Source organism: Carassius carassius, chromosome 20 (assembly GCF_963082965.1).
Source record: "Carassius carassius chromosome 20, fCarCar2.1, whole genome shotgun sequence".
Lineage (NCBI taxonomy): Eukaryota > Metazoa > Chordata > Actinopteri > Cypriniformes > Cyprinidae > Carassius > Carassius carassius.
This window is the reverse complement of record NC_081774.1, coordinates 12,347,001-12,358,169: the sequence shown is the minus strand read 5'-3', so window position 1 is coordinate 12,358,169 and position 11,169 is coordinate 12,347,001. Positions and strand designations below refer to the sequence as shown.

At 37.6% G+C, this 11,169-nt stretch overlaps 1 protein-coding gene across 1 annotated transcript in view; it reads right to left on the bottom strand.

Moving 5' to 3' along the window:
- Window positions 1-7,749: 7,749 nt before the first annotated feature.
- Window positions 7,750-11,169, bottom strand: part of LOC132096351 (translation initiation factor eIF-2B subunit gamma-like) — a 43,694-nt gene continuing 40,274 nt past the window's right edge. The window contains exon 12 of the mRNA XM_059501644.1: window positions 7,750-7,926. Coding sequence (XP_059357627.1) covers window positions 7,874-7,926 — 53 coding nt within the window. The 3' untranslated portion in view covers window positions 7,750-7,873. The remainder of the gene's footprint in view (window positions 7,927-11,169) is intronic.

The window sequence follows — 11,169 nt, the reverse complement described above, 5'->3', positions numbered from 1 at the left end:
ATACATTATATATTTATTCACACACACACACACACACACACACACACACACACACACACACACACACACACACACTTTTTGTTGTCACAGTTGTCAAGAAAGCTTTTAGGTTTTAGGACAATTTTGATGAAATGTTTTGATCCACTTAGTATTTTATTTTAAATTTTATGTTAAAGCATCAATATTAATATTTGACAACAAAGCTTTTCTGGCACAGCCATTAACATGAAATCGGTAATGTGGAATTTTCACATACTAGAAACCTTTGTCATTGTGCTCTGGAAATATCCTTAAGAAAGGAAGTCAAAATTTGTATTCAAATTGGCAGTGGCTGACTGTTTTTATGTGGATAAAGGCATGGGGAGACACTAGCCTCCAGCTAACATTCAAGACTTGTTTAGCGAATGTTTACAAAGCTTAAAATATTCTTAGCCCCCAAAGTGCTTTGTGACACACTGATGTGTACATGTTGGCATTGTAAGGGTCCGTCAGTCTCAAAAGGGAAAAGACCCGCCACCCACAGCCACAGATAAGATTAATTATGATAATGTATTTCTTTGCCCTTTGTCATCGTAATGAATGGCTCGCTTAAAAAAACTTTTTCAGCCGTCTTTGTTTGTGGCCCTTTAACAGGGGTATTGTTAGGACAAAACTAGCAGGTGGCAAGATGAAATTAGACCTCTTTGTTTTCTTATTTATCTCTCTCAATTTATTTAATCCCTGTTGGAGTGTATGTATATATTCTGTATGTATTTGATATCATTCATCAAGCCTGGTCTAAAACTATGAACTTAATAGCTATCCATTCAAAGAAAAAAAATGCAGAAATTTGCACACAAAAACGTGGGCACAGGTGCATGACATAACATAGAAATTGTATCGATGTTTCTGGAACACTACATCTCATCCATTTCCCTTTGCATATAGCACTTTACATCTCTGATAATCTGATAAGTTGTTTGATTGGTCCTTGGCTTTATGTCTTACAGAAGGAACAGAGCCACCAGTCAAAGGGCTGTAACTTCGCTGGGGTCGTGTGAGATAAACAAGCTCGGACGTTATTTAGCGAGAGTCCTGGTGAGTGTTGTAAAGGAGCCAGTATGTTCATTTCAAAGAGCGCACAGTCCCTCACATGTCATAGAGGTTATTGGCCTTTACAGGCCACACAGCTTCCATACTGTCTTTGTTCAGCTGTAAGAAAGTACTAATTGTTAAGTGTGTGTGCACTGAAGGTGGGCGTGAGGGTTTGCAGGAGGCTTGTGGGGGATGCGGCATCTTAAAAGGAGGCAAAAAAAGAGAGGAAATTTCATTTGTGCCTCAAGAACACAGAAGACAAATTGAGGAAGTGTTCTGTTAATGTATAGGGGTCAGCAGAAAACATGCAGGTTTTCTGCCACTTGGGTGGCCAGCGAGCCTCTCACCACCCTCCACCATGCTTAGGACTTCAGCCTCGCATCTCCCAACCCCTCCCCACCGACTACACACACACCGCCCACCCTCAAAACCTACCCTACACACATACATTCATACAGTCCCTCAGAGCAAAGGCGGCGACCTTGCCTGTCAGTTGGTCAATCAGGTCACTGGCTCTCATGGACTGGGGAGACCAGCTCTACACTATCCCAACTTAATGGATGTAAAAAAAATGTCATACTTCTATCCAGGTCACTATGATTTATGATGACTCGGAAGCACTCACTGTAACTACATCCATTCTTCCATCTATCTACAGTGGTGGCCAAAATTGTTAGAACACCTGTAAGATCTTAATATATATTGAACTTTTTTTTCCCTCCAAAAAATGTCATTTCATAATGTTCATGAAACATGCAGATGGTTACTCTCTGCACAGCAAATATCAGATCAGAAGTGAGTATTGCTGTTTTAATTCACTTTTAACTTGAATATTTGGTATCTCCACCTTTTGCAGCAATTCCAACAGAACATATCTCTGGCATAGTGTAAATATATTTCCTGAGAACTTCAACACTAATACCATCAATCCATCCAATAATTGCTAAAATTTGTGTTGTTTTTTTTAAGCATTGCTACTACCAAAATAGTTAGTGGTAATATATAAATGTATATATTTCAGATGGATTACCACATTTTTAAAGTTAAACTTTAATTTTTAAAAAGTTATATATATATATATATATAAATAAAGAATACCCGTTTAATCGTCAGTTTGATATAAGCAGGCCTAGAAAACCGGGCTGGAAGCTACACAGAGACAGTGAGGTGGGCCTGATATACGATCTGCCAGTTGACATCTGATCCCAGGCCCAGGAAAACACAAGCATCTGTCACATTTGGCCCAAAGGCTGGGGAATGACACTGAACACAGCTCTGCACAGCTCCAAACCAACACAGCCATGGGGACTCCAACTCTGAGAGGCTTTGTCTAAATATACAAACCTTTGAAAAACAACGGCTGCCACATCTCCTGAGCCAGGTCTGGTGGTCCGAGCGTGGACACTGCAGCGAGAGGGGCCAAAGGCCATGACATCTGATTAGTTATCACACTGACAAAATGGAGGACACATGTTTCATATTAGTAGACGACAGGCATTCAGAAAGGTCCTGGGGCATTTGGGGATTTTAATCATTTCATTTCTACTTAACGTGTGCAATGCATCATAGCACCAAACAATTTAATAAACATTATCCGTCTCCAGGGAACAATTCATTATTTAAAAAAGTTATTATTAAGCCATTTGGGAAGAAATCCCAGCACTACCGCGGATCCCAATGAGCTTAATCTGCCAAAAGTCTTGAAACATAATGAAGAAAAAAAGGGAGGCCGAATGGAGCAGTGACAATCTCATAAATACACAAATTATTTTATGGATTCAAAGACAGCAAGGGGAAACACGAAAGAGATGTCACTATAAAATATTTCATTACGCCCAAAAACAAAACGTACAATCATTCCGCCGCTGACACTAAATGACTTGGATTGGCCCTAAAAACAATAAGTTGGAATAGTTATAAATCACACAGAGCATCTTCCTCAGGCTCTGAATCCATCGTCACCAGGGAACCGGGGACCTGTAATTTAAGAGACGCACAAGTGCTGGAATGCTATAAATCGTTGACAGCAAAGAGGAAAATCTTTAGGAAGTATTCCTTTTAGGCATTTTGTGAAAGCCTGTAAGTATGGGAGAGAAAAAGAGACTGTTAGTAGTCGCTGTCTGACTGGGTGGTCCATTTCTTTCAGTCTTTTTGTGTACAAATAAACTTCTCCCCATTGTGGTTATCTGTTCCTTTCAGCACCAGAGCATGCAGTCCCAGTCACGGTGGTCACGCAGATGGGTGATGGGATATCCACTGGACAAACAACCAAACTGCAAACTACACAGACACCCACCAAGATCAACACCTGCAACCAAACACACTTTATGAACTCGGTTTCAAAACATCAAACACTTTATACCCATGTATGCCACATGATAGTGCCTTATATAAATCAAATCCCTAGAGGAAGTGATGGTATCGGAGCGTTTTTTATGTGTGCGTGTGCCTAAACACAGCAGTATCACAATCCATTTACCATGCTATCATTTTTAGGGCTGATAATCGATTTACAATTAAGGTGATTTTCTTTTATATTGCTTTTCAAAGGGTGTTTATATTTGCATAATATTAAATTAAGTTAAAACTGTAATTATTCTTTAAATTAAAATTAGCATATTAATAACAAAATCATAATTACTAAATTGATTTAAAAATAGGGGAAACATCTTTATATTTATTTTTTATATCGCTTTTTAAAATATGTTCATATTTGAATACTAAAGTTAAAAGGTTAATCATTCCCATTAAAATAATTAGCATTAATAATAATGATTTTCCCTAGTTTAAAATCAGTTTATTATTATTATTAATGCTAATGTTCATTTTAATTTGAATAATAATTATACTTATCAAAATATACATATTTATTATAAAAGTGATAAGTTGATAACTTGCATACAGATATTAGCCTAGTTATTTACTTTTATCTCACTTAAAAAAAATATATATATATATAACATTTATAAATATATAACATTTATAAATATATATATATACACAGTACAGACCAAAAGTTTGGACACACCTTCTCATTCAAAGAGTTTTCTTTATTTTCATGACTAAATTGTAGATTCACACTGCAGGCATCAAAACTATGAATTAACACATGTGGAATTATATACATAACAAAAAAAGTGTGAAACAACTGAAAATATGTCATATTCTAGGTTCTTCAAAGTAGCCACCTTTTGCTTTGATTATTGCTTTGCACACTCTTGGCAATCTCTTGATGAGCTTCAAGAGGTAGTCACCTGAAATGGTCTTCCAACAGTCTTGAAGGAGTTCCCAGAGATGCTTAGCACTTGTTGGCCCAAACCATCTCAATTGGGTTCAGGTCCGGTGACTGTGGAGGCCAGGTCATCTGGCGCAGCACCCCATCACTCTCCTTCATGGTCAAATAGCCCTTACACAGCCTGGAGGTGTGTTTGGGGTCATTGTGCTGTTGAAAAATAAATGGTCCAACTAAACGCAAACCGGATGGAATAGCATGACGCTGCAAGATGCTGTGGTAGTCATGCTGGTTCAGTATGCCTTCAATTTTGAATAAATCCCCAACAGTGTTACCAGCAAAGCACCCCCACACCATCACACCTCCTCCTCCATGCTTCACGGTGGGAACCAGGCATGTAGAGTCCATCCGTTCACCATTTCTGCGTCGCACAAAGACATGGTGGTTGGAACCAAAGATCTCAAATTTGGACTCATCAGACCAAAGCACAGATTTCCACTGGTCTAATGTCCATTCCTTGTGTTCTTTAGCCCAAACAAGTCTCTTCTGCTTGTTGCCTTTCTTTAGCAGTGGTTTCCTAGCAGATATTCTACCATGAAGGCCTGATTCACACGGTCTCCTTTAATGGATGTTCTAGAGATGTGTCTGCTGCTAGAACTCCGTGTGCCATTGACCTGGTCTCTAATCTGAGCTGCTGTTAACCTGCGATTTCTGAGGCTGGTGACGTGGATGAACTTATCCTCCGCAGCAGAGGTGACTCTTGGTCTACCTTTCCTGGGGCGGTCCGCATGGGAGCCAGTTTCTTTGTAGCGCTTGATGGTTTTTGTGACTGCACTTGGGGACACTCAAAGTTTTCCCAATTTTTCGGACTGACTGACCTTAATTTCTTAAAGTAATGATGGCCACTCGTTTTCCTGTACTTAGCTGCTTTTGTCTTGCCATAATACAAATTCTAACAGTCTATTCAGTAGGACTATCAGCTGTGTATCCACCTGACTTCTGCACAACACAACTGATGGTCCCAACCCCATTTATAAGGCAAGAAATCACACTTATTAAACCTGACAGGGCACACCTGTGAAGTGAAAACCATTTCAGGTGACTACCTCTTGAAGCTCATCAAGAGAATGCCAAGAGTGTGCAAAGCAGTAATCAAAGCAAAAGGTGGCAGAATTACAGAAGCTACATAGCAAGATGCAAACCTATGATCAGCACAAAAAATAGAAATGCTAGATTCTTCACAAATGTGAGCCATTAGAGTTTTGGAACTGAGCTGATGGACCGATGAGACAAAGATTAACCTTTATCTAAGTGATTGTAAAGCAAAAGTGTGGAGGAAAAGGGAACTGCAAATTATCCTAAGCATACAGCCTCATCTGTAAAGCTTGGTGGAGGTGGTGTTATGGCATGGGCATGCATGGCTTTCTCTAGAACAGGACTTCTTCAATTTAATGATGACTTAATGTATGATGGCAGTAGCAGAATGAATTTGGAAGCTATAAATCATCTTGGCTACCAATATTCAAGAAAATGCCACCAAACTCATTAGAAAACACTTCATATTAGATCAGGACAATGACCCAAAAACACCCTGCTAGTTCAGTCAAGGACTTTATCAGGTCAAAGAAATGTAAAGTCTTAGATTGCCCAAATCAATATCCAGATTTAAATCAGACTGAACATTAATTTCACCAGCTGAAGAGGAGACTGAAGAACCTACAATATGACATATTTTCAGTTGTTTCACACTTTTTTGTTATGTATATAATTCCACATGTGTTAATTCATAGTTTTGATGCCTTCAGTGTGACTCTACAATTTTCATAGTCATGAAAATAAAGAAAACTCTTTGAATGAGAAGGTGTGTCCAAACTTTTGGTCTGTACTGTATATATATTAGGGATGCACCGAATCCAGATTTTTGGGGTTCGGCAGAATACCGAATCCACTGTTTAAGATTCGGCCGAATCCGAAACCGAATTCAGAATCCTACTCGCATCCTTATTCCATTAACACAGTAAAACAAATTAATGAAGTAAACAACGTCCACAGCAATGTATTTTTCATTTTATTTTAACTGTAAAAAAAAGAAAAGAGAAAAAAAGAATAGGCAACATTATGCCAGGATGACAAGTGAGAAAAACTTTTTTGACAATTACCAAGCTTATGCTTACCCAAGTAAACAACCAAAACCTTTCAATAAAAGTGCAGCAATGCAAAGAAAAGTGTTTTTCTTTTCTTTTTAAAAATCAGAATATGTTTGGTGACTTAACTGAAATTAATGTAATTGAACATTAACTCAATAAACATGGATAGTAGGCTGTTTAGTTTTCATTTATAACAGTAGGATAGGCTACAATAGAACAGTAGCCAAATATTACGATAAATATTACGGAAGATCACACACATCTCCTGCATTAATTAAATTAACGTAAAACCCTCTAATCTTTCACATGAAATGAGAGTTTCATTTAAACAAAACAAGACGCTCTGCATTAACAGGTGACAGCCGGTTGCGAGGGTGGGAACGAATGTCCCCAGCAGTACTGAAAAGTCTTTCACTGGGCACAGAGGTAGATTTTTGCCAGCAATGGAAATCGCTGCTGGTTTGTCTTCCACCACTGAAGAGGATCCTCTCTAAGAGGAATCAAAGACTCAACGAAAAAAACGCTTATCTCCACGTCAGCACCCGATGTGACTGGCTGGCTCTGTATTGCTATCGTTTAGAGCGAACTGTCGGGCCTTGCTCCTCCTCATATAAACACCTTCACGCAATCAACGGCCGCGTGACGTCGACCAGCGTAGCGCAAGCCTAGGGTTCGGTTCGGTGAAAAAAAAACCCTAAGGTTCGGCCGAAACCGAACCCCGTCAAAAAGCCCAGTATTCGGCCGAATCCGAATCCTGGATTCGGTGCATCCCTTATATATATATATATATATGTATGTTATAATTAATACATTATTAATATAAAATACTAAAATAGGTTAAACCTATAATTATTATTCATATTAAAGTTAACATTAGCATTAATAACAATAATAAAATATCGTTTAATTAAAGATTTTAAAAAATGACATTTACGTTAGTGTTAACGATAATTACATTTTTAAAGCTCAGTATTAACTGTATTATTAACCACATTATTATTATAATTGTATTAGTTAATAAATACATATGACTATTATTATTATTATTTATTAATGCCAAGTTAAAGTAAATAATAATAACACTTACATTTGTATTCATGATTACATGATTACATATTAAAAATGTCATTTAAATGATTTATATATTTTTAAAGAACACACTAAATCTATTGAATTATTTGTATTTCAACACTTTTTAAATTGTAAAAACACCATGGCACTTTTTGAAAAAGTGGCTGCAACCTATTAAACTGATGACATACAAAAAAAAAAAAAAAAAACAGATAAAAACAGAAGTCTTGAGATAAATAAATCCATTTTTATTTGGACACATAAAAAATGGATCCTGTGTAGGGTTTATGCAAATGGAAGCAGGTTGATCTGGGCATCTTCGGCTCTGTGATCCATCTCCACCAAGGTTCTAGATCTCCATGAGTTGGTCTGATCCAACGATGACCTCATTGGTTCTTTCAGCTGTGAGGAGAGAGAACAAGATTCTCACAAAGAGCTGTCAGGCATCTGGAGATGAGCTGTGTGTCCTGTTAAGATTCTAATGGTTGTTTTTATGAATTAAAGACAGGAATATACTTTTCTTTTTTTTTTTTTAATCTGGAGTCTACCTTTGTGGGCCATTCCATCAAATACTGACAAGCAAACAGTTTACAAATGTGTCAGGCTTATACACATTCGCTTAGGAAGGATGATATCCTCTTGCCAAATCAGACTATTCCAAACTAAACGTTTGAGAACAAGATTAATGATCCATAAAGACATATTTTAGTGTGAAGGAATCCACACAAAAGACTGTTTTTGTGTTCTGAGTTTGGGGAAAGACAAATAGAGCGTGCTATGCCAGAGAGAGAGAGAAAGAGAGAGAGAGAGAGAGAGAGAGAGAGAGAGAGAAAGAGCGAGAGGGATGAACACAAAAAGAGAAGGCTGGAACAAGGGTGTCTAAACAGTCTGAGGAAAGGTACACGTCCTCAGCCTCCAAAACACCTGCAAAACTACTGCACCTTACAACACTGTGCCGAGTGACAGGCTGGGTGGTCCTGGACGTACAACCCATCTGCAGGGCCTGGGATGCTTTTAGCAGCCATAACCCAACACACTCAATCCCCTGAGGACAAGGATGCTGGGAACACAGAACCTTATAGAGAAAGCGTTCAGCTAGAGTTTATGAGATGTCTATCACTCCTTTGTGGCTAACACACGCCAACAAGCCAGTAGCAGTAAACAGACTGGGAACAGAAAGAGTGCGAGTGAATGAGAGAAAGACACTGAGACGACGGAGAAAGAGAGTGTGTGTGGAGTTGACTGTATTAGACCACCATGGTGGAACAGCTATAAAGTCTACTAAGAGTTGTCTAATCACTCAGCAGCTGTTTAAAGAGATTAAAAGAGTACCAGAGTCCAATGTGGGGGTAATCTATAAGCTACAAGGGAACACAAATCTTGGCATGTAATAATTAGGGCCAATACTGGCATTTTTCCCATATATATTATGCTACAGCTGACAATATTTTGATGGATATATCAACACTGATATTTTAAAATGAAAATGTTAAATTTAAAATTAATTAGTTTTACTCAAAAACCAGGCATCAAAGTGAAAATAACAGAATAGATATATGTCCGGATACTGATTATTACTTAGACAGTAATAATTACTCATGTCACAGAGGTCAGCTAATTCTCAGCACATAGAGACTCTTTCACCTAGATATCACACTATAGAGACTGTATCTGTTCCCCGAACTAGAAAATACAAAAAACGTCCAAACCAAGTTAAGATTAACAATTTAATTGAGGTTCAACAAATAAAAAACAGATGCATTATGGATAAACAAATGATAAAGCTTGGCTTATTGAATATCAGATCCCTTTCTACGAAAACACTTTTTGTAAATAATATGATCACTGATCATAATATAGATGTGCTCTGTTTGACAGAAAAGTGGCTAAAACCTGATGATTACATTATTTTAAATGAGACCACCCCCCAAGATTACTGTTATAAACATAAGCCGCGTCTAAAAGGCAAAGGGGGAGGTGTTGCTTCAATTTATAACAACATTTTCAGGATTTCTCAGAGGGCAGGCTTCAAGTATAACTCGTTTGAAGTAATGGTGCTTCATATAACATTATCCAGATAAACAAATGTTAATGATAAATCCCCTGTTATGTTTGTACTGGCTACTGTATACAGGCCACCAGGGCACCATACAGACTTTATTAAAGAGTTTGGTGATTTTACATCGGAGTTAGTTCTGGCTGCAGATAAAGTTTTAATAGTTGGTGATTTTAATATCAATGTTGATAATGAAACAGATGCATTGGGATCAGCATTTATAGACATTCTGAACTCTGTTGGGGTTAGACAACACGTTTCAGGACCTACTCATTTTCGAAATCATACTCTAGATTTAATACTGTCACATGGAATTGATGTTGATAGTGTTGAAATTATGCAGCCAAGTGATGATATCTCAGATCATTATTTAGTTTTGTGCAAACTTCATATAGCCAAAATTGTAAATTCTACTTCTTGTTACAAGTATGGAAGAACCAGCACTTCTACCACAAAAGACTGCTTTTTAAGTTATCTTCCTGATGTATCCAAATTCCTTAGCATATCCAAAACCTCAGAACAACTTGATGATGTAACAGAAACTATGGACTTACTTTTCTTCTTTTTAAACAGAAAACAAACATAACCCCAGGTATTTATTCAATACAGTGGCTAAATTAACGAAAAATAAAGCCTCAACAAGGGTTGACATTTTCCAACACCACAGCAGTAATGACTTTATGAACTACTTTACTTCTAAAATCGATACTATTAGAGATAAAATTGCAACCATTCAGCCGTCAGCTACAGTATCGCATCAGACAGTGCACTATAGACCCCCTGAGGAACAGTTCCACTCATTCTCTACTATAGGAGAGGAAGAATTGTATAAACTTGTTAAATCATCTAAACTAACAACATTTATGTTAGACCCTATACCATCTAAGCTCCTAAAAGAGGTGCTTCCAGAAGTCATAGATCCTCTTCTGACTATTATTAATTCCTCATTGTCATTAGGATATGTCCTCAAAACCTTCAAACTGGCTGTTATTAAGCCTGTCATCCAAAAACCACAACTTGACCCCAAAGAACTAGTTAATTATAGACCAATCTCGAATCTCCCTTTTCTGTCCAAGATACTAGAAAAGTTGGTATCCTCACAATTATATTCCTTCTTAGAGAAAAATGGTATATGTGAGGATTTCGAGTCAGGATTTAGACCGTATCATAGTATTGAGACTGCTCTCCTTAGAGTTACAAATGATCTGCTCTTATCATCTGATTGTGGGTGTATCTCTCTATTAGTTTTATTGGATCTTAGTGCTGCGTTTGACACAATTGACCACAACATTCTTTTGCATAGACTTGAACACTTTGTTGGCATTAATGGAAGTGCATTAGCATGGTTTAAATCATACTTATATGACCAACATCAGTTCGTAGCAGTGAATGAAGATGTATCATATCGATCACAAGTGCAGTATGGAGTACCTCAAGGCTCAGTACTAGGGCCGCTACTCTTCACGCTTTGTATGTTACCCTTGGGAGATATCATCAGGAAACATGGTGTTAGCTTTCACTGTTATGCTGATGATAATCAGCTCTATATTTCTTCGCGGCCCGTTGAAACACACCAATTTGAAAAACTA